The 22,090-nt window shown below is 52.4% G+C and overlaps 1 protein-coding gene across 9 annotated transcripts in view; it reads left to right on the top strand.

The window, feature by feature from the left end:
- The window catches only part of LOC116951390 (dnaJ homolog subfamily C member 5-like), a 31,356-nt gene extending 10,589 nt beyond the window's left edge, over positions 1-20,767 (top strand). The window contains exons 3-7 of one of the 9 annotated variants that reach the window (XM_076073833.1): positions 1,010-1,223; positions 3,334-3,490; positions 8,511-10,278; positions 10,407-11,188; positions 11,385-20,767. In XM_076073833.1, coding sequence (XP_075929948.1) covers positions 1,010-1,223; positions 3,334-3,490; positions 8,511-8,668 — 529 coding nt within the window. In that variant the 3' untranslated portion in view covers positions 8,669-10,278; positions 10,407-11,188; positions 11,385-20,767. Of the gene's footprint in view, positions 1-1,009; positions 1,224-3,333; positions 3,491-6,368; positions 6,450-8,510; positions 10,279-10,406 lie in introns of those variants that run through there. The other 8 variants (XM_076073831.1, XM_076073835.1, XM_076073837.1 and 5 more) reach the window with 8 other exon arrangements.
- Positions 20,768-22,090: the final 1,323 nt, after the last annotated feature.

The raw sequence follows: 22,090 nt of genomic DNA, 5'->3' as shown, positions 1-22,090 counted from the left end.
ACGGGTTACACCGGGACACGTTTGGGGACACGTTTGGGGACACGTTTGGGGACACGTTTGGGGACACGGGTTACACCGGGACACGTTGGGGGACACGTTTGGGGACACGTTTGGGGACACGTTTGGGGACACGTTTGGGGACACGTTTGGGGACACGTTTGGGGACACGTTTGGGGACACGTTGGGGGACACGTTTGGGGACACGTTTGGGGACACGTTTGGGGACACGTTTGGGGACACGTTTGGGGACACGTTTGGGGACACGTTTGGGGACACGGGTTACACCGGGACACGTTGGGGGACACGTTTGGGGACACGTTTGGGGACACGTTTGGGGACACGTTTGGGGACACGGGTTACACCGGGACACGTTGGGGGACACGTTTGGGGACACGTTTGGGGACACGTTTGGGGACACGTTTGGGGACACGGGTTACACCGGGACACGTTGGGGGACACGTTTGGGGACACGTTTGGGGACACGTTTGGGGACACGTTTGGGGACGCGTTTGGGGACACGTTTGGGGACACGTTTGGGGACGCGTTTGGGGACACGTTTGGGGACGCGTTTGGGGACACGTTTGGGGACACGTTTGGGGACGCGTTTGGGGACGCGTTTGGGGACGCGTTTGGGGACGCGTTTGGGGACGCGTTTGGGGACGCGTTTGGGGACACGTTTGGGGACACGTTTGGGGACACGTTTGGGGACACGTTTGGGGACACGTTTGGGGACACGTTTGGGGACACGTTTGGGGACACGTTTGGGGACACGTTTGGGGACGCGTTTGGGGACGCGTTTGGGGACGCGTTTGGGGACGCGTTTGGGGACACGTTTGGGGACACGTTTGGGGACACGTTTGGGGACACGTTTGGGGACGCGTGTATCCCCATGTAGCCCAGCCACAGCTGCAACCATCCACCCTGACCGTGCCCCCCCCCTCCCCGCCCGCCTCCGACCTCCGCTGCCCGACCCCCCCCCCCCCCCGCCCGCCCGCCCGCCCGTTTCCAGGAAGCTGGCGCTGAAGTTCCACCCGGACAAGAACCCGGATGACCCAACCGCGTCGGAGAAGTTTCAGGAGATCAACAGCGCCAACAGCATCCTGTCGGACCCCACGAAGAAGAGCGTCTACGATCAATACGGCTCGATGGGCCTCTACATCGCAGAGCAGTTCGGGGAGGAGAACGTGAACACGTACTTCGTGCTCTCCAGCCCCTGGGTCAAGGTGCGGGCACGGGGAGGGGGGTGGGGGAGGGGCGACAAGGGGTGACGGCCTGCTTGACAGGCCCCAGGGTTGTTCGTCGACCATAGTCGCTGCTCAGTGGGTGGCTGTGGTCGAGGTGGCGTGGCGGTGAGCGCCTGGCTGCGCTGCGTTGCGAACCCCCGCGGACCCGGGTTCGATTCCCACTCGCGGCCAACGCCGGTGGCGATTATCTGAAATGGTCCCGAGGGCCTCCCCTAGGTTGACTCGGCCTCGGATGGGTAAGCTGGTGCGGTGTGTGGTAAACATTGCCACTCGGGAGACAAATGTGGCCGGGCGCGCGGTGCTGGTCACCCACCCCCTCTTTTTTGTTTTGGTGAGCGGTTGTTTAGCGTCTGCGGTTTGGCGAGGTTAGACTCGGTGGTGTAAATGGGCCTGAACGCCCCGGAACTCCGTGTTGGGCGCGAACATTTGAACCCTGTGACTGTGTTCCAGAAGGAATCAAGGATTCAGCTTACTTGATTTCTTTATTGGACTCACAGACAGACCCCTAGATTAACAGAGAAACCCTGAGACACGCGCGCAGAGACTGAAGCTCCTCATTGTTGTGTTGTCCTTCCCCCACACCTCCGATCAGCACGGTGGGCTACGTACGATGGTAATGAAGTTCAACATACACACTGCCCATAGACTAACACTACAAATAGACTCAACACTGCCCATAGACTAACACTACTAATAGATTCAACACTGCCCATAGACTAACACTACAAATAGACTCAACACTGCCCATAGACTAACACTACTAATAGAGTCAACACTGCCCATAGACTAACACTACAAATAGACTCAACACTGCCCATAGACTAACACTACTAATAGACTCAACACTGCCCATAGACTAACACTACAAATAGACTCAACACTGCCCATAGACTAACACTACCCATAGACTCAACACTGCCCATAGACTAACACTACAAATAGACTCAACACTGCCCATAGACTAACACTACAAATAGACTCAACACTGCCCATAGACTAACACTACTAATAGACTCAACACTGCCCATAGACTAACACTACTAATAGACTCAACACTGCCCATAGACTAACACTACTAATAGACTCAACACTGCCCATAGACTAACACTACTAATAGACTCAACACTGCCCATAGACTAACACTACTAATAGATTCAACACTGCCCATAGACTCACACTACTAATAGATTCAACACTGCCCATAGACTCACACTACTAATAGATTCAACACTGCCCATAGACTAACACTACTAATAGATTCAACACTGCCCATAGACTAACACTACAAATAGATTCAACACTGCCCATAGACTAACACTACAAATAGATTCAATACTGCCCATAGACTAACACTAGAAATAGACTCAACACTGCCCATGGACTTAACACTGCCCATAGACTCAACACTGCAACTCCGATTAGCACGGTTGGCTGCGTATGGTGCGAAAGAAGTTCAACACACATACAATGAGGGTTCGTATTGGTCAGGCTGAGGTAGTGTGAGGGTTAGGCGCATGGCTCGTGCTAGGGTAAGGTCAGGAATTGGAATCAGTAATGTCATGGCAGGCATGGGGTGCTGCCTGTAGCCCCTGCAGAACTGTAGGCGCTGGCAAGGACTTTGGGAGGCTTTCATCCAGCAGTGGATTGGTCGTGGTTGATGATGACACTTCCTAGACCTAATCATTTGGAATGCTCTCCCCCCCCCCCCCCACGCGTCTTCTCCGCCGCATCTTATGTTCGGTGCTGTAAATGTCCAAATGTTGGGCCCACTTTGTTGAGATAGCATTTGTGGCCAGGTCACTTCTGAATAAGTTAATACCTGAGTGGGCTTTGCCTGGAACGATGTGGGGGTGGTTTAGTTGTGTTTGTTTTCCTTTCTTTCCAATTGTGTTGTTGTTGTTGTTGTGACGTTCTTATCTCGTGCCCCGCTCCAAACACCCGGCTTACACATCTGAAAAAGAGCTTTATAGCTCGTCGGATTCCTCGAGTAGGAATACATATTGTAATTCTGTGACCGCCTCCGTGTTTCTCACCCCTCTGTCTCTCCCCCCCCCCCCCGTCCCCCCGCATCTCCCCCGCGTCTCCCCAGGCCTGCTTCGTGGTGTGTGGGATCCTCACCGCCTGCTACTGCTGCTGCTGCCTGTGCTGCTGCTGCAACTGCTGCTGCGGGCACTGCAAACCGGACCCTCCCCACGAGTTCACGGACGGTGGTGGCGTCCCACCCAGCGACGACCTCGATTCACACGGTACGCACACGCACGTGTACACACGCACGTGTACACGCACTCACGCGCTGGTACGCATGTGTACACGCGCGTACAAGCACACGGTACGCACACGCGCGTACACACACACACGCGTGTACACACACACACGCGTGTACACACACACGCGTACACACACACGCGTACACACACACGCGTACACACACACACGCGTGTACACACACACGTGTGTACACACACACGCGTACACACACACACGCGTACACACACACGCGTACACACACACGTGTATGCACACACGTGCACAAATGTACGTATGCAGATACATGCACAGCAAGTGCCGTTCGCTACTGAGTGAGTGCTGACATGACCACAGTGATTGTACAAGGCAAGGTGCACCATGAGGACACGTGCAGGTGTGGAAAGCTTACTGACAGGAGGTCATGGGACATGGGTTGACTGACTGAGATGACTGGCATGTCCACCAACTGTGCTCCCTACTGTGCCAACTTGCTGCGTTTTAGCCGCCCGGCGCTCCGCTCGTTGTTGTGAGCGTCGTTCCTCCGCCCTCCGTTGTTGCTGGAGGGCGACTGCCTCCAACTCCCCAGTAGCAGCAGCAGAAGCAGCAGCGTCCTTTACGAGCCTCCTCCACAAAGGCCGATCTTGATCCCGCTGGTACCAGTCATCACCAAGTTCACTCAGCTCCACGTCTTCCTGTACCACATCACTCCATCTCTTCTCTAGCCCGTGCCACGCCCATTTAGCCCCCTCTATCCGACCAAACAAGCTGGCTGGGCATGCAGTGGCTGGGCATGCAGTGGCTGGGCATGCAGTGGCTGGGCATGCAAGGACACGCGTCTTTACACACACGTGCACACTTGCATGCAGGTGGTGCAGTTGCATACACATGTACACGTGCTGTCACATTCACGGACGCGCGGGTAAACATCCTTACACACGTGCAAACAAACAACAACAACCGGCGTTCGCGACGAAGCTGCGTTGGCGTCACCACGGCGCTTGTGCCAGGCTAGGTGCACCGTTAGATCGAGGTACCATGATGGGTTGGCTGACTGAGATGGCTGGCAGATGCACCACCTGTGCCCCCCCCTCCTCCTCCTACACTAAAACTGCGTGTTAGCTGCCCGGCGCTCCGTCATTCGTTTTTTTGCGAGCGTTGCTAACTGACTGACGAACAAAAGCAAAGACCCCCCCCTTATAGCCTTCACTTTTGGGGCAAGTGCTGTTAGCGAGTAGCACCTATGAAGGCCGGCACGGCACACGAGGGGGTGGGTGGCCAGCACCACGCCACACCTGACTGACGCATACACAACGGGCAGGCATGGGCATGCAAGTGGATAGGCGTGCAAACCAACACACGGCAACACGTCCACACATACATGTGTACGCACGCAATGCACCACGTGAGAATATGCATCAGTATGGAGGCAATGCAATGAGCTCTAAAGTTCGTATTCACAGGTGTCCACTTGGGTCACGTGGTCAGAATGTTACAACACAAAACGGTGCGGAAGCACTGATTGGAGTGCAAAGTACAGGGAAGGTATACAAATCGCTTAAGAATTTCTATGCACGCATGCATTCACGCACGCACATGGAAACGCATACATGCACAGCGTCCATATCCAGTCGCTGGTGCGGAGAAATTCCAGCCAGATGAGTCTTGAACGTTGCCTTAATTCCGTCTTCCGCGCAGCAGGCACTCCGAATCCGCCCCCACCTTCTATCCGCCCCGTGTATTCTCTCCCTCATCCTCTCCAGAACTTTCCACGACTCTCCACTGATCCCCCCTCTTCGGTTCCCCCCCCCACCCACCGCTCCGCTCTAACGGCCTCCTCCCCCCCCCCCTCGTCTCCGTTTAGTTTTTCCCGTCGACCAAATCCGTTTTGAACGGCTCTCCACGCTCAAATCCGATTGGGCGCGTCGCCCTACGTCCGCTCCTGCCCCGCCCCCCCCCCACCCCTAGCGTTAGCTCCTCGCACCCAATGAGACTCGAGCGTGCTGTTTGAGCTCTCGAGGAGCCGCTGGCAACCCGGTGAGTGTGGATATTCACGTGTCCGCCTGTTCACTTCCGAGACATCCCTTATTGGACACACGCCGGCGTGAGCAGGGCGCATGGAGTGGCTGGCCCTAGAGCTTCGCTGTTTGAGCGTGCGTCCGTGCGCTTGTGTGTGTGTTCGTGTCCGGCCCTGTGTATGTGTACTGCCGTGTGCGCGTGTCTGTGTGTGTACCTGTGTGGGTGCGTGCATGAGTGTGTGTGTGTACCTGGGCCTGTGTGTATACACGTGTCCTGCCGTGTGCGTGCGTGCATGCGTGCGTACCTGTGCGTGCATGGGCTTGCATGATTGTGTGTGTACTACTGTGTGCGCGCGCATAAGGTGTGTACCTTTGTTGGTGCGTGTGTGAGTGGGGGTGTGTACCTATGCCTATATCCTTAACATGCTTGCCTGTGTAAATACGTGTCCATGTGTGGTGTCCCTGTGTGTACATGTGTATTTGCGTGTGTGTGTGTGTGTGCGCGTCTTGTCGATGAGCCTAGCGAGGAGCGGTGGCGCAGCGGTTAGCACGCCCCGCCAATCCGAGTTCAATTCCCACTCGCTGGGATCGTCAGTGACGAAAATCTGAAACTGGTCCCGGGCCACCTCCCCTAGGTCGGCTCGGCCTCAAATGAGTACCTGGTGCCGTGTGTGTGTGTGTGTGTAAAACACATAAAACATTAGCATTGGGGAGACAAAGGCGGCTGGGACGTTGTGCTGGCCACATCACCCACGCATAGGCGTAGCGCCGTGCCAGCCTTCGTAGGTGCTTCTTGCAACGAGCACTGAACCCAAATGTCAGTAAAAAGGCTGTCTCTGTTGTGTGCGTGTGTCCTCCTCAGGAGAGCGGCCGCCTGTAGTCACGCAGCCCGTGTGTTTACCCCCACCACAGTCATCCGCAGGCTCCTAACCGTAGCCAGCAAGTAAGCAGTGTGTGTGAGACTCAGTGAGCTGTGTGTGTGTGAGACTCGGTGAGCTGTGTGTGTGTGAGACTCGGTGAGCTGTGTGTGTGTGACAGTGAACTGTGTGTGTGTGTGAGTGAGACTCAGTGAACTGTGTGTGAGTGAGACTCGGTGAGCTGTGTGTGTGTGACAGTGAACTGTGTGTGTGAGTGAGACTCGGTGAACTGTGTGTGAGTGAGACTCAGTGAACTGTGTGTGTATGAGACTCGGTGAGCAGGGTGTGTGTGAGACTTGGTGAGCAGGGTGTATGTGTGACAGTGAGCTGTGTGTGTGTGACACAGTGAGCAGTGTGTGTGTGAGACTCAGTGAGCTGTGTGTGTGTGAGACTCAGTGAGCTGTGTGTGTGTGAGACTCAGTGAGCTGTGTGTGTGTGAGACTCAGTGAGCTGTGTGTGTGTGAGACTCAGTGAGCTGTGTGTGTGTGACACAGTGAGCAGGGTGTGTGTGTGACACAGTGAGCTGTATGTGTGTGTGTGTGACACAGTGAGCAAGGTGTGTATGTGTGACACAGTGAACTGTGTGTGTGTGTGTGACTCGGTGAGCAGGGTGTGTGTGTGTGTGTGAGGCTCGGTGAGCAGGGTGTGTGTGTGACACAGTGAACTGTGTGTGTGTGACACAGTGAGCTGTGTGTGTGTGTGTGAGACACAGTGAGCTGTGTGTGTGTGACACAGTGAACTGTGTGTGTGTGTGAGACTCGGTGAGCAGGGTGTGTGTGTGTGTGTGAGACTCGGTGAGCTGTGTGTGTGTGTGACACGGTGTTCAGGGTGTGTGTGAGGCTCAGTGAGCTGTGTGTGTGTGTGACACAGTGAGCTGTGTGTGTGTGTGTGTGAGACTCAGTGAGCTGTGTGTGCGTGACACAGTGAGCAGGGTGTGTGTGTGTGTGTGTGACTCGGTCAGCTGTGTGTGTGAGACTCGGTGGGCTGTGTGTGTGTGTGACACAGTGAGCTGTGTGTGTGTGTGCGTGACACAGTGAGCTGTGTGTGAGACTCAGTGAACTGTGTGTGTGTGACACAGTGAGCAGGGTGTGTGTGTGCGTGACACAGTGAGCTGTGTGTGTGTGTGAGACTCGGTGAGCAGGGTGTGTGTGTGTGTGTGACACAGTGAGCTGTGTGTGTGTGTGTGAGACTCGGTGAGCAGGGTGTGTGTGTGTGTGGCACAGTGAGCTGTGTGTGTGTGTGTGAGACTCGGTGAGCTGTGTGTGTGTGTGTGAGACTCGGTGAGCAGGGTGTGTGTGTGTGTGACACAGTGAGCTGTGTGTGTGTGTGTGTGACATAGTGAACTGTGTGTGTGTGTGACACCGACGAAATCACTTAACGACCGGTGCCGTGCAACCAATTACTACTCTTTGGGTCTTCCGGTGAAGTCACGTGGATAGAAAACAATTATAATAACAAAAAATCTCTACGTTTCGATCGCAACACGAGCAATCGTCTTCAGGTGACAAAATACAGCAGGCGAACTGCTGAGGCAGGAGAAATATAGCTGGATCCCCGCTCACGGCCAACTACACCAGCGACGGTTATCTGAACGGGTTCTGGGCCTCTTCAAATGGGTGCCTGGAGCGGTGTGTCAATTTTGTCACTGGGGAGACAAAGGCGGCCGGGCGTGGTGCTGGCCCCCCCATCCCCCCCGAGTGCCGTGCCGGCCTTCATAGGTGTTCGCTAACAGCACTTGCCCCAACAGTCTGTTAAGGCTACACGGGGGGCCTTTGTCTGATGTATCACGTGCATGTGCGTTTATGTTCGTGTACGTGTGTGTGTGTGTGTCCCCGTGTGTGTGTACATGCACACGTGTATGTTGAACTTCTTACGCACCGCACGTAGCCAACAATGCTAATGGAAGGTGCATGCGTTCCTGTGCGTCTCTACACCCATGTGTGTACCGTGTGCACGCATCCGTGTATGTATATGTGTATTTGCATGTACATCCACGTGCCTGTATACCTAGTACCTGTGTACGTCTGTGCAGAAGGTGATGTCGGCGGTGACGATGACACCCTGTGTGTGTGCGCGCGCGTGTGCAGTAGGTGACGATGGTGACGGTGACGGTGGTGGTGGTGGTGGTGATGACGACACGGTACCGATAATCGTGCAGCAACCTCGCCCAGCCACGGAGAGCTCCCAACTCCACACGGACCCCAGCCCTGGCTACAGCTCCATGGCCTCTCCCACCGATAACTGAGCTCGCTACGGATACGGCGACACACCTGCCACGGATACACACATACACACCTGCCACGGATACAAACACACACACACACACACACCACGGATACACACACACCCACCACGGCTACACATACACACTCGCCACGGATACACGTACGCACCCGCCACGGATTCACACACACATGCCAAGGATACACTATACCACCCAGCACGGATTTACACACACACGCCAAGGATAAATGCCCGCCACGGATACACACACAGATTTTGCCATGGCCAACCGAAACCCGGCATTGCTAATTGATTGTGCCAAGGCCAACTGACCCCACCAATGCTGGTCGACCTCAACACAGCTCGCTGATACCACCACGGCTCACCGAATCCCCTGCCCATGGCTCACTGGACCCCGCCACTGTTCACCAAAACCGCCACGGCACACGAACCCACGCTGCGCCACAACAATCCATGGCAAAGTTAATTCACCCTGCCGTGGCTGACTGACCCTTGCACAGCTCACCGAATGGGGAAAACTCACCAGCCCGCAACACCGCCGTTTACCAGTCCCAAAATTATACATCACTGAATTGCCCGCGGCTCGCCAATTCCACCACTGCTCACCGGACTGGCCACAGCTCGCTGGATTGGCCACGGCTCACCGGACCCGCCACAGCTCACCGATCCCACCATAGCTCACCGGAGCAGCCAGCATAACTCACCGGATCCAGCATGTCTGACCGGGCCCGACCACAGCTCTCGGGATCCAGCATGGCTCGCCAAACTCGCCACGGCTCACCGATCCCACCATAGCTCACCGAACCTGCCGTGGCTCACCAATCCCACCATAGCTCACCGATCCCGCCATGTTCACGATCGCCACTGTGGCTCAAAATGTTCAACAACAACAGCCAGTGGAACTTAGAAACAGCCAACCTGGGCCAGCAGACACGGCCAGAAAGGGCTGCCTGACACTCAACAGTAGATAGCATTAGAAAAAGATAGCTAAACCCAGCTACAGCCATGCTAACAAGCAACTACAGGCAAAACTACAAGCAACTACTGCCAACGTACAAGCCGATACAGCCAAACCACAAAATCTGCTACAGCCAAACTACAATCAACTACAAACAAACTTCAGTAATCTATATCCAAACTGCAGGCTGCTTCAACCAATCTACCAGCCAATACAGCCAAACTACAACCAACTACAAACAAACTCCAACAAAATGCAGCTAAATTCCAACAAACAGCCAAGCTACGACCAACTGCTGCCAAACTCCAGCCAAACTCAACAAAGTATTATAAACTGCAGCCAAACTCCAAGCAACCACAGTCAAACTACAAGCCACTATAACAAACCACAGTCAAACTACAGGCCACTATAACAAACCACACACAGTCAAACTACAATCCACTATAACAAACCACACAGTCAAACTACAGGCCACTATAACAAACAGTCAAACTACAAGCCACTATAACAAACTACACAGTCAAACTACAGGCCACTATAACAAACAGTCAAACTACAGGCCACTATAACAAACAGTCAAACTACAAGCCACTATAACAAACCACAGTCAAACTACAGGCCACTATAACAAACCACACACAGTCAAACTACAGGCCACTATAACAAACGACACAGTCAAACTACAGGCCACTATAACAAACTACAGTCAAACTACAATCCACTATAACAAACCACAGTCAAACTACAGGCCACTATAACAAACCACACAGTCAAACTACAGGCCACTATAACAAACTACAGTCAAACTACAAGCCACTATAACAAACCACAGTCAAACTACAAGCCACTATAACAAACCACACAGTCAAACTACAGGCCACTATAACAAACCCCACACAGTCAAACTACAAGCCACTATAACAAACCACAGTCAAACTACAAGCCACTATAACAAACCACAGTCAAACTACAGGCCACTATAACAAACCACACAGTCAAACTACAAGCCACTATAACAAACCACACAGTCAAACTACAGGCCACTATTACAAACCACAAACAGTCAAACTACAGGCCACTATAACAAACCACACAGTCAAACTACAAGCCACTATAACAAACCACACAGTCAAACTACAGGCCACTATAACAAACCACACAGTCAAACTACAAGCCACTATAACAAACCACACAGTCAAACTACAGGCCACTATAACAAACCACAGTCAAACTACAAGCCACTATAACAAACCACAGTCAAACTACAGGCCACTATAACAAACTACAGTCAAACTACAAGCCACTATAACAAACCACACAGTCAAACTACAGGCCACTATAACAAACCACACAGTCAAACTACAGGCCACTATAACAAACCACAGTCAAACTACAGGCCACTATAACAAACCACACAGTCAAACTACAAGCCACTATAACAAACTACACACAGTCAAACTACAAGCCACTATAACAAACCACACACAGTCAAACTACAGGCCACTATAACAAACCACACAGTCAAACTACAAGCCACTATAACAAACTACAGTCAAACTACAAGCCACTATAACAAACCACACAGTCAAACTACAAGCCACTATAACAAACCACACACAGTCAAACTACAGGCCACTATAACAAACGACACAGTCAAACTACAGGCCACTATAACAAACTACAGTCAAACTACAATCCACTATAACAAACCACAGTCAAACTACAGGCCACTATAACAAACCACACAGTCAAACTACAGGCCACTATAACAAACTACAGTCAAACTACAAGCCACTATAACAAACCACAGTCAAACTACAAGCCACTATAACAAACCACACAGTCAAACTACAGGCCACTATAACAAACCCCACACAGTCAAACTACAAGCCACTATAACAAACCACAGTCAAACTACAAGCCACTATAACAAACCACAGTCAAACTACAGGCCACTATAACAAACCACACAGTCAAACTACAAGCCACTATAACAAACCACACAGTCAAACTACAGGCCACTATTACAAACCACAAACAGTCAAACTACAGGCCACTATAACAAACCACACAGTCAAACTACAAGCCACTATAACAAACCACACAGTCAAACTACAGGCCACTATAACAAACCACACAGTCAAACTACAAGCCACTATAACAAACCACACAGTCAAACTACAGGCCACTATAACAAACCACAGTCAAACTACAAGCCACTATAACAAACCACAGTCAAACTACAGGCCACTATAACAAACTACAGTCAAACTACAAGCCACTATAACAAACCACACAGTCAAACTACAGGCCACTATAACAAACCACACAGTCAAACTACAGGCCACTATAACAAACCACAGTCAAACTACAGGCCACTATAACAAACCACACAGTCAAACTACAAGCCACTATAACAAACTACACACAGTCAAACTACAAGCCACTATAACAAACCACACACAGTCAAACTACAGGCCACTATAACAAACCACACAGTCAAACTACAAGCCACTATAACAAACTACAGTCAAACTACAAGCCACTATAACAAACCACACAGTCAAACTACAAGCCACTATAACAAACTACAGTCAAACTACAAGCCACTATAACAAACTACAGTTAAACTACAAGCCACTATAACAAACCACACAGTCAAACTACAAGCCACTATAACAAACTACAGTCAAACTACAGGCCACTATAACAAACTACAGTCAAACTACAAGCCACTTTAACAAACCACACAGTCAAACTACCGGCCACTATAACAAACTACACACAGTCAAACTACAGGCCACTATAACAAACCACAGTCAAACTACAATCCACTATAACAAACTACACAGTCAAACTACAGGCCACTATAACAAACCACACACAGTCAAACTACAAGCCACTATAACAAACTACAGTCAAACTACAGGCCACTATAACAAACCACAGTCAAACTACAGGCCACTATAACAAACCACACAGTCAAACTACAAGCCACTATAACAAACTACACACAGTCAAACTACAAGCCACTATAACAAACCACACAGTCAAACTACAAGCCACTATAACAAACCACACAGTCAAACTACAAGCCACTATAACAAACCACACAGTCAAACTACAAGCCACTATAACAAACCACACAGTCAAACTACAGGCCACTATAACAAACAGTCAAACTACAAGCCACTATAACAAACCACACAGTCAAACTACAATCCACTATAACAAACCACAGTCAAACTACAGGCCACTTTAACAAACCACAGTCAAACTACAATCCACTATAACAAACCACAGTCAAACTACAGGCCACTTTAACAAACCACAGTCAAACTACAAGCCACTATAACAAACCACACAGTCAAACTACAATCCACTATAACAAACCACAGTCATACTACAGGCCACTATAACAAACCACAGTAAAACTACAATCCACTATAACAAACACACAGTCAAACTACAGGCCACTATAACAAACCACACAGTCAAACTACAGGCCACTATAACAAACCACACACAGTCAAACTACAAGCCACTATAACAAACCACAGTCAAACTACATGCCACTATAACAAACCACACAGTCAAACTACAGGCCACTATAACAAACCACACACAGTCAAACTACATGCCACTATAACAAACCACAGTCAAACTACAGGCCACTATAACAAACTACAGTCAAACTACAAGCCACTATAACAAACCACACAGTCAAACTACATGCCACTATAACAAACTACAGTCAAACTACAGGCCACTATAACAAACCACACACAGTCAAACTACAAGCCACTATAACAAACTACAGTCAAACTACAGGCCACTATAACAAACTACAGTCAAACTACAAGCCACTAAAACAAACCACAGTCAAACTACAAGCCACTATAACAAACCACAGTCAAACTACAGGCCACTATAACAAACCACACACAGTCAAACTACAAGCCACTATAACAAACCACACAGTCAAACTACAGGCCACTATAACAAACTACAGTCAAACTACAAGCCACTATAACAAACCACACAGTCAAACTACAAGCCACTTTAACAAACCACACAGTCAAACTACAGGCCACTATAACAAACCACAGTCAAACTACAGGCCACTATAACAAACCACAGTCAAACTACAGGCCACTATAACAAACCACAGTCAAACTACAGGCCACTATAACAAACCACACAGTCAAACTACAAGCCACTATAACAAACTACACACAGTCAAACTACAAGCCACTATAACAAACTACAGTCAAACTACAGGCCACTATAACAAACCACACAGTCAAACTACAAGCCACTATAACAAACCACACAGTCAAACTACAGGCCACTATAACAAACCACACAGTCAAACTACAAGCATCTACAGGCGAACCATAACAAACTACAACCCAACTATAACCAACTACAGCCGCACTACAACAAATTGCAGCCAAACGATTATCGACAGCCGCGGCGGCAGCGGCCGCGCACGGGAGCTGGTCGGTGACGGTGTCGCTAGGCAAGCGGGTCTACACACCCGCGGGGTGCTGGTAGCAGCCCGCGCAGGCAGCTGCTGTGTTTGGGTGAGCTGTCCCCCCGTGACCCCGTGACCCCTGTGATTCTCCCGTGACCCCCGGTGCGTTGGAGAGAGACTGGGGCGGTGGCGCTGGTGCCAGGCGGGGATGATGATGGTGGTGGTGGTGGTTGTTGTGGCTTGCTACGTAATGGTGCCCACTGGGTACTGGTGCTAGATTTGGTGATGCTGCTAGGCTGGGCGATGGTCTCTGTTGGCGAATGGCCCTCGGCTGGCGATGGTCGCGCGACTCTAGCCCGCTCTCCACGTGAGCGCGCACGTGCAGTGCTGCACCATTGCGGTTGTATCTTGGTATTGCGTCGCCGCTACACGTGGCGTCCGCAGCGCTGTTGCCACCGAGCGATGGGGACGAGGAGGAATTTTACAAGAGTCGTTATCGCAGTGGCGGTGGTTGAGGTGTCATTAATAATGAGGTTTACGGGGTCTCGTCTCCTCTGACGTGACGGTAGTAGTAGTAGTGGCGTTCTTCAGGAACACCGCATTATGAAAACATCGCACTTATGATTAATATGTAATACAGGGGGTAAAGCCCAGTCCGCGATAATGCGCGAGATGCGTAACGCAGGCCAAACAAAGACTGAGGGCGCTTGGGCAGCCATTCCGCCGATCCAGCAGCCATCCCGCCGATCCAACAGCCATCCCACCGATCCAGCAGCCATCCCGCCGATCCAGCAGCCATCCCGCCGATCCGGCAGCCATCCCGCCGATCCAGCAGCCATCCCGCCGATCCAGCAGCCATCCCGCCGATCCAGCAGCATCCCGCCAATCCAGCAGCATCCCACCGTCTTGCGCGATGCTGCGCAGGGGCGGCCGTGCGGTGGCTTACTCCTCTCGCGGAGCGGTCGCGTTCACTTGATCGCGTTGAGTCCAATTGGCGTCCGCGCCATGACAAAAGCTGCGTTCCCGAATAACATTCATCATGGCGTTGTATCCAATTCACGTTAGATGAAAACAACGCGCGGCGTTATCGGAGGTGAACGGACCGAATGTGACGGCGGGGTTGTATGGTTGACGGAGGTGGTGGAGGGGGGGGCAGGCTGAATTGACCCCCCTCCCTCCCTCCACCCACCCAACACGCTCTGAAAGTCCCGCGGCACCGGTGTCGATTTATCTGAACCGGTCCTGGGTACTCGCCTCGGTCGACTCGTCCTCGATTGGGTACCTGGTGCGGTGTCTCAACATCGCCACTCGGGGAGACGAAGGCTGCCGGGCGTGGTGTTGGCCACCCTCCCCCCCCCCCCCCTCGTCTGCCGCGCCGGCCTTCGTAGGTGTGCTGCTCACTTAACAGCATGTGCCCCAACAGTCTGTTTAAGGCTATACGGGGGATCTTATGGGACGCTATGCAAGTCCATAGGTCTCGGTGGGTCTCCATGCGACTCTGTGGGTCTCCACGCAAGTCTCTATGCCAGTCCGTTGGACTCAATGCCAGTCTGTGGGTCTCAGAGTCTCTATGCCAGTCTGTTGGACGCAATGCGAGTCTGTGGGTCTCTGCGCCAGTCCGTGGGTCTCTCTGCGAGTCTGTGAGTCTCTGTGCCAGTCCGGTGGTCTCTCTGCGAGTCTGTGAGTCTCTGTGCCAGTCCGGTGGTCTCTCTGCGAGTCTGTGAGTCTCTGTGCCAGTCCGGTGGTCTCTCTGCGAGTCTGTGAGTCTCTGTGCCAGTCCGGTGGTCTCTCTGCGAGTCTGTGAGTCTCTGTGCCAGGCCGTGGGTCTCTATGCCAGTCCGTGGGTCTCTGCGAGTCTCAGAGTCTATGCCAGTCCGTGGGTCTCTATGCAAGTCTGTACAGTTGCAACAGAGTGCGGATAAAAAAAAGTGCCGACTGAAAGCCACCGCATCTCTCAGACGTTGCACAGCAACAGTGGGCAACATTTATTATGTCGAGAGAACCAGCCAAGTCAGGTCTCCGTGTGAGTGTTGGTTTCTGTGTGAGTTTACGGGTCTCTATGCGAGTCTATTGGTCTCTTAACTCTGTGGGGTCTCCGTGTGAGTGTTGGTTTCTGTGTGAGTTTATGGGTCTCTATGCGAGTCTATTGGTCTCTTAACTCTGTGGGGTCTCCGTGTGAGTGTTGGTTTCTGTGTGAGTTTATGGGTCTCTATGCGAGTCTATTGGTCTCTTAACTCTGTGGGGTCTCCGTGTGAGTGTTGGTTTTTGTGTGAGTTTATGGGTCTCTATGCGAGTCTATTGGTCTCTAACTCTGTGGGGTCTCCGTGTGAGTGTTGGTTTTTGTGTGAGTTTATGGGTCTATGCGAGTCTTTTGGTCTCTGAGGTCTCCATGCCAGTCTATTGGTTTGTGTGCGAGTGTATGGGTATGTGTCTCTGTGGAGTCTCGGAGTCTTTTGGTCTCTATCTCTGTGGGGCTCCGTGTGAGTCTGTGGATCTCTATGCGAGTCTGAGTCTCTGTGAGTCTATTGGTCTCTGTGTCTGTGGAGTCTCTGAGTATGTGGGCCTCTCGGAGAGAGGGAGGCAGTCGGCCAGTCATAGGCAGAGCAGAAGAGGGATTTCTCGAGCCTGGAGTTGGACAGGGAGTCGACAGCATGGATGGCTGGGCCGAAGGGAGTTCCAGGCTGTGGGTGCAGCAGAAGAGAATAAGTGACCTCCCCGTGTGAGTAAAGGTTGACTGTGCAAGCAGACCATGAGCCCGGAGCTGATGCCCAGTTGGTCGGCACCACCATAGGTGGTAGAACTTCACCGGTTGCAGTTTCTCTGTGTAGCCAATACGCAGTGAATATCGTGGTGCCCACGTGAAATGAGTGGGGGTTAAAAATAATTAAAATGTATAATGCGCATTCCATCCTAAGATCCCAATGCGCAATGCATGAAAAGCAGGAAACAAAAAAGAGGGAAGGCCACTTTATAGAGATGGGTTTTCAAAGCAGACTTAAATATATCTACCGACTCCGATTGCCCGATGTCAAGTGGAACGGCGTTCCATAGCTTGTGGGTGCCACGCTAACAAAATGTTAACAGTCCACTCGTATTTGCTCTATAAATAATTCTGTGCGACCAAGTTTATTTTACCACCTTAGGTGCTGCGCACCGATGGTTACTGTTTTGGCATGGACTGAGCGTTTGAAGCGCTCCACTCAACTGGCAACGCAGAACTCGCGGTGGAAATTCCACATTGCCATGTCGGGCTTCGTGACGGACTCTTTACAACGCAACCATTGAGTTCCCTTACTGGCGTTTGCATCTTAGACATCCTGGAGAGGTGATGGGCTGGGTCAACAACCCTCATCATCTAGGACTTTTGAACTATCTCGGACGTGTTCTTACCCCACCGTGCCACGCGAATGTGTCAAATTACTCTGGCTGTCACGCCTGATGGTGTCGGTTGTAATTACCGGCGAAACGTCACACTACTCGAATTGTAAACGTTCTATTGGGTTTACTCGCGCAACACAACCGGTTTGCTGAACTAGTAACTAAATTGACACGTTGTTTACGTGATTAACCCTATTTGCTGTGTCGGGTGGTGGTGAGTTTAACGCCACATTTATATTTACGCGATCTCCCCCCCCCCCCCCCCCAAAAGAAAAAAACCCTCTATCGTGGGCGAATTATTTATGATAATTACTTTACAGCTCTTGGTCTGTCCACTGCTGGATGAGGGCATCCCCACTTTGCGTCATCATTGGGGGGGGGAAGGGACGGGGGCGGTGGCGGGGGGGTGTTTAACCATACTTCACCGTGCGGGTCGGTGAAGAGCCCACCCCCCACTGATGTTGGGACTCAGGTTAACCGGGTTCAGGAGCGGCGGTAGCGCTTCCGCCGCTCCGCGCGTCTCGTTCTTTAATGCGTCGGCGTCGTCGCGAGAAGCGGAAACGGAATCCCTTGTGACGTGCGTGCTCTGTGACGTCACCTAGGTGCGAGGGTGGGTGGGTGGGGGGGGCGCGCGTGGGTGCCGCGTCGAGGACGCGGTCCCACGTGTGTGCGTGCGTCGATGCTGTGCAATAATAACTTAGCCAAACTCTCGTTGAGTAAAAGTGTCAATATTGCTTTTTCTTTTAATTACCTCTGCCAATTAGCACCGCGGTGACGTCACGGCGAGCTCGCGCTGCTGGTGGTGATGACGGTGGTGGCGGTGGTGGAACTTTCCACGTGGGGAGTTCGTTAGGCCCACGAGGTTTGGGACGATTCCTCCTCGCGGCGTCTCGTCTGCACCACCTGCCCTGTACCGGCCCCTTGCGTCCGTGTCTACCGCCTGTCTCGCCTCCCGTCTCTGTCTTAACTTCTCCCTGGTGTTGTCTGTATCTCTTCCCTTCCCGTCTATCCCAGTGGGCTTCATCGCAAGGCCCCCCACGGGCCCACTGGCGGCCCCTGGGCTGGTTCCTTGAGCGCGGCCCTCCCTGACAATCACACCAGCGGTGAAGCCGCCTCCCACCGCCGTCATCGTCGCGCTGCTGTCAAAACCCAACCCCCCCCCCCCCGCCGATTTAGAATGTGGTTGCACTCGCTCACGCGCTGGTGATGTCGTATCGGCGAAAGTGGGTCCCCCATCCCCGTCTCTGAGAATTGGTGAAGAACGCTGTTCGTGTTCACATCTCTTTTTGTCCATCTTTAAAAAGCATTTTCTTACCTTCACAGTGCAAACCCCCCCCCCTGTAATCGGTTTGATCCAGGGCCTAATTTTCTCACTCGATCTTCTCATCGGAACGCTGCTCGGGCCTGTCTGGAATAGCGATTATCGGCGTAAGGCACTACCACTAGACTGCACATTACGCCTATCCATAATCCGACCAATATTGTGTACCCTACGTTCCTATATTCCTATACGAACAAGTTTGAGACAAGGCCGGCGACTAGACCCCGTGGCTACGCATCGCCATGGGCAGGGGAGGGGTGTCATGAATGGAAACGGAGAGGGAGGAACGGGAGAAATGAAGGCAGAAGAATGGGAAATGAAGGGAAAGGGTGGAACGGAGAGGGAGGAAGAGGCTGTATCACGGGGCTCGACGATGCTTCGATCAGGAGGATCGGCATCTTGTTTTCACAGCGGGCGGGAAGAGGGGTGGGGGAAGTCACGTGGTTTATGGGAGGCTTCGGCTGACTCGTGTATAGATGAGAGGGGGTTGGATTCAGAGTGGGGAGAGGGGGGGCGCACCGAAGTCGCGTGGTTTACTGGAGGTTTGAGCTGATATGGAGAGAGAACAAGCGACATGGGACAGATGTGTCGTGCCAAAAAATGATGATTTGGAAACAGCGTTCCGAAAACCGTTGAACGGCTGAAAGAAATCGAGTTTTGGTGATGTAACGGACGCTCGCACGCGCACACACACACGCGCACACAAGTACACACACGCAAACACGCGCACACACGCACACAGACGTACACACGCGCGCACACGCACGTACGTACACACACGCACACGCGCACACACGTACAGACACGCACGTGCACACACACGTACACACGCGCACGCAAACCCGTGCGCGTTTCGCGATCTCCAGAGTTTATTTCACTCCGAGGAGGAGGCAGACGCCGCCGGTACGGCTCAAGGTGACGCGCTGACGACGCCTGCCGAGACCTCCTTCCCCACCTCACCCCACCAACTCGGTGTGAAACGCGAGTCGGCTCGGCCAAGCTACCGCGCCCCCGCGCGCCGCTGTTGGAAGGACGCGTCTCTTGGTTTTTTTTGTGTACAAAAAACCACCGAGAGAGGAGGCACGTGACTGGTATATGTATAAAATATATATTTTATTGGAGTAAATTTCCTCTTCCTATGGTATTGCAGTCGTTAAGTGTTTTAAGGGGTCGATGAATTGTAGCTGTAAATGCGGTGATTAACTTAGGGGGGGGTTCTTATTTGAAAACAGATTGCTTCGCTCGCTCGCTCGCCCCCCACCCCCAACCCCTCCTCCCCCTCCACGTGGTTACAATCCGGCTCCGCGCCCTCGAGCGGTCTCGGCTCGCGCAACCAAAGTCGATCGCGCGCGCGACTCCATCGATCTATCGTCCGCTCGACTCGGCGAGCCGGTTTGCGCGGCGAGAGAGGTCAACCGCTTGGTTGAGAGAGGTCAACCGCTTGGTTGACCTCTCTCGCGGTGGCGATTCGCTTCGCCACGAGTCCCGAGCAGCAGCCGATTGTAGAGACCACCCACCCCCACCTCCCACACGCAACTCGGTTGCTGCAACAGAGTTGCAGATGTCCACGGAGGGATGTTAAGACTCGACCGAGTTTGCGCGGATGGCGTTGACCCGGCTTGCGAGGGGGACCCATGGGCGCATGAATACAGGCAACTCGAGTACCTGGGTGTGTGTGTGTGTGCGCGCGCGGGCGGGTTACATACCGACGGGTTCCGATCAACCGCTGGCGCTTGTGAAAGCAAACTAATAAAAGCTGTCGTACTAATAACAACATGGAAACATCTGTACGGCGTGGGCGGGTGGGCATCGGCCACCCCCACCCCCCCCGGTTGAAACGACCAGCTGGTGTGCTCGTCACTCTAAGAGGTGGTGGGCCCACGCGGTGAACACGGCCAACAGCGATTCTGTTGTTGAGAAGCAATAAATACATGTGAAGCGCGCACGGACACGCGCACGTCCCGTCCTCCTCGCGTCTTCATTGTCCATGATGCGTGGGTGAATGCTTTTTCGGGAATCCGTCCTCTGTTGACGCTGACACACACGCACTCGAAAAAAAAAACTCCGATAAAAAGTAAAAAAAACGTACTCTCCGGTTCTCTCGGTGAAGTCACGTAGATTACAAAAAAAATATCTACGTGACTTTACCGAAAGAACCAGAGAGCATGGATTCCTGCGGTCACGAAAGCTTCAAATCAAGATTAAAAGTAACAACGTTTAATTTTTTACCAGGTATGAACGGGCCCACTTGAGCTACGTCGCTCTCTTTCAGAAGCTGCCCTGGCCAGCGCAGACGATAGCTCAACGAAGTGGCTGACATGTGGACATTTCGAGCAGTAGCCAGGTGCTCTAAACACGCGTGGCGTGCAGACTTGCGCGACCGATATCACGATCCCTGATGATTATCGATTGGTTTCGGTGAAATCTGCGAGTAAAATGAAACAGTTTGTGTGCGTGTTGTACAGGTTGCTCAAAATGCAACCTGCGATGCGAGTGCGAATTCTGTATGAATTCCTGTAAACATTAAAGAAATGTATTTTTCAGGTTTAATTGAGCAATTTTGAGTTTTGTTTTGGGAACAATTCTTGATCGTTTCCACCATCGCGTGGTTTATTGGACGCTACATCGTGCTCACCAAAGTGACGTCACCCAACGCCACGTGACAACTTGTGGGGGAGGGAAGAGGGGGGGGCGACGGAAGTGAAGTGTGACACGCATTACGTCATTTCCCGTGGCGTCACATTTCGGATCTTTCCGAAATGTTGGGTTGAGGCGTAAATTCCGCACCCCCCCCCCCACGTGCCCACGTGCCCCCGTGCCCACGTGCCCCCGTGCCCACGTACCCCCGTGCCCACGTGCCCACGTGCCCCCGTGCCCACGTGCCCCCGTGCCCACGTGCCCACGTGCCCACGTGCGTGTCTGTGCATCAGCCAATCATGTCAGTCGATCCGTGGCACCTGCTGGGTCTGCCCCGTGACCTCCTGTCAGCGGGCCTTCGACACTTCACGTGGCCTCAAGGTGCACATAGCCTGGCACAAGCATCGTGGTGACGTCACCGCCACTTAGTGACGATTCGCCGTTGTTCTTGTTGTGGTGGTGTAGTGGTTAACGCGCTGCGCTACGAACTCGGAAAGCCGAGTTCGATTCCTGCTCTCGACCAACACCTGTGACGATTACCCGAATCTGTTCAGTGCCTCCCCTAGGTCGACTCAACCTTCAATGAGTACCTGGTGTGGTGTGTAAACATCAGCACTGGGGAGACAAAGGCGGCCGGGCGTGGTGCTGGCCA

This window comes from Petromyzon marinus, chromosome 43 (assembly GCF_048934315.1).
Source record: "Petromyzon marinus isolate PM22_M1 ecotype Great Lakes invasive population chromosome 43, UKy_Petmar_22M1.pri1.0, whole genome shotgun sequence".
Taxonomy (NCBI): domain Eukaryota; kingdom Metazoa; phylum Chordata; class Hyperoartia; order Petromyzontiformes; family Petromyzontidae; genus Petromyzon; species Petromyzon marinus.
This window is presented reverse-complemented; position numbering and strand designations above follow the sequence as displayed.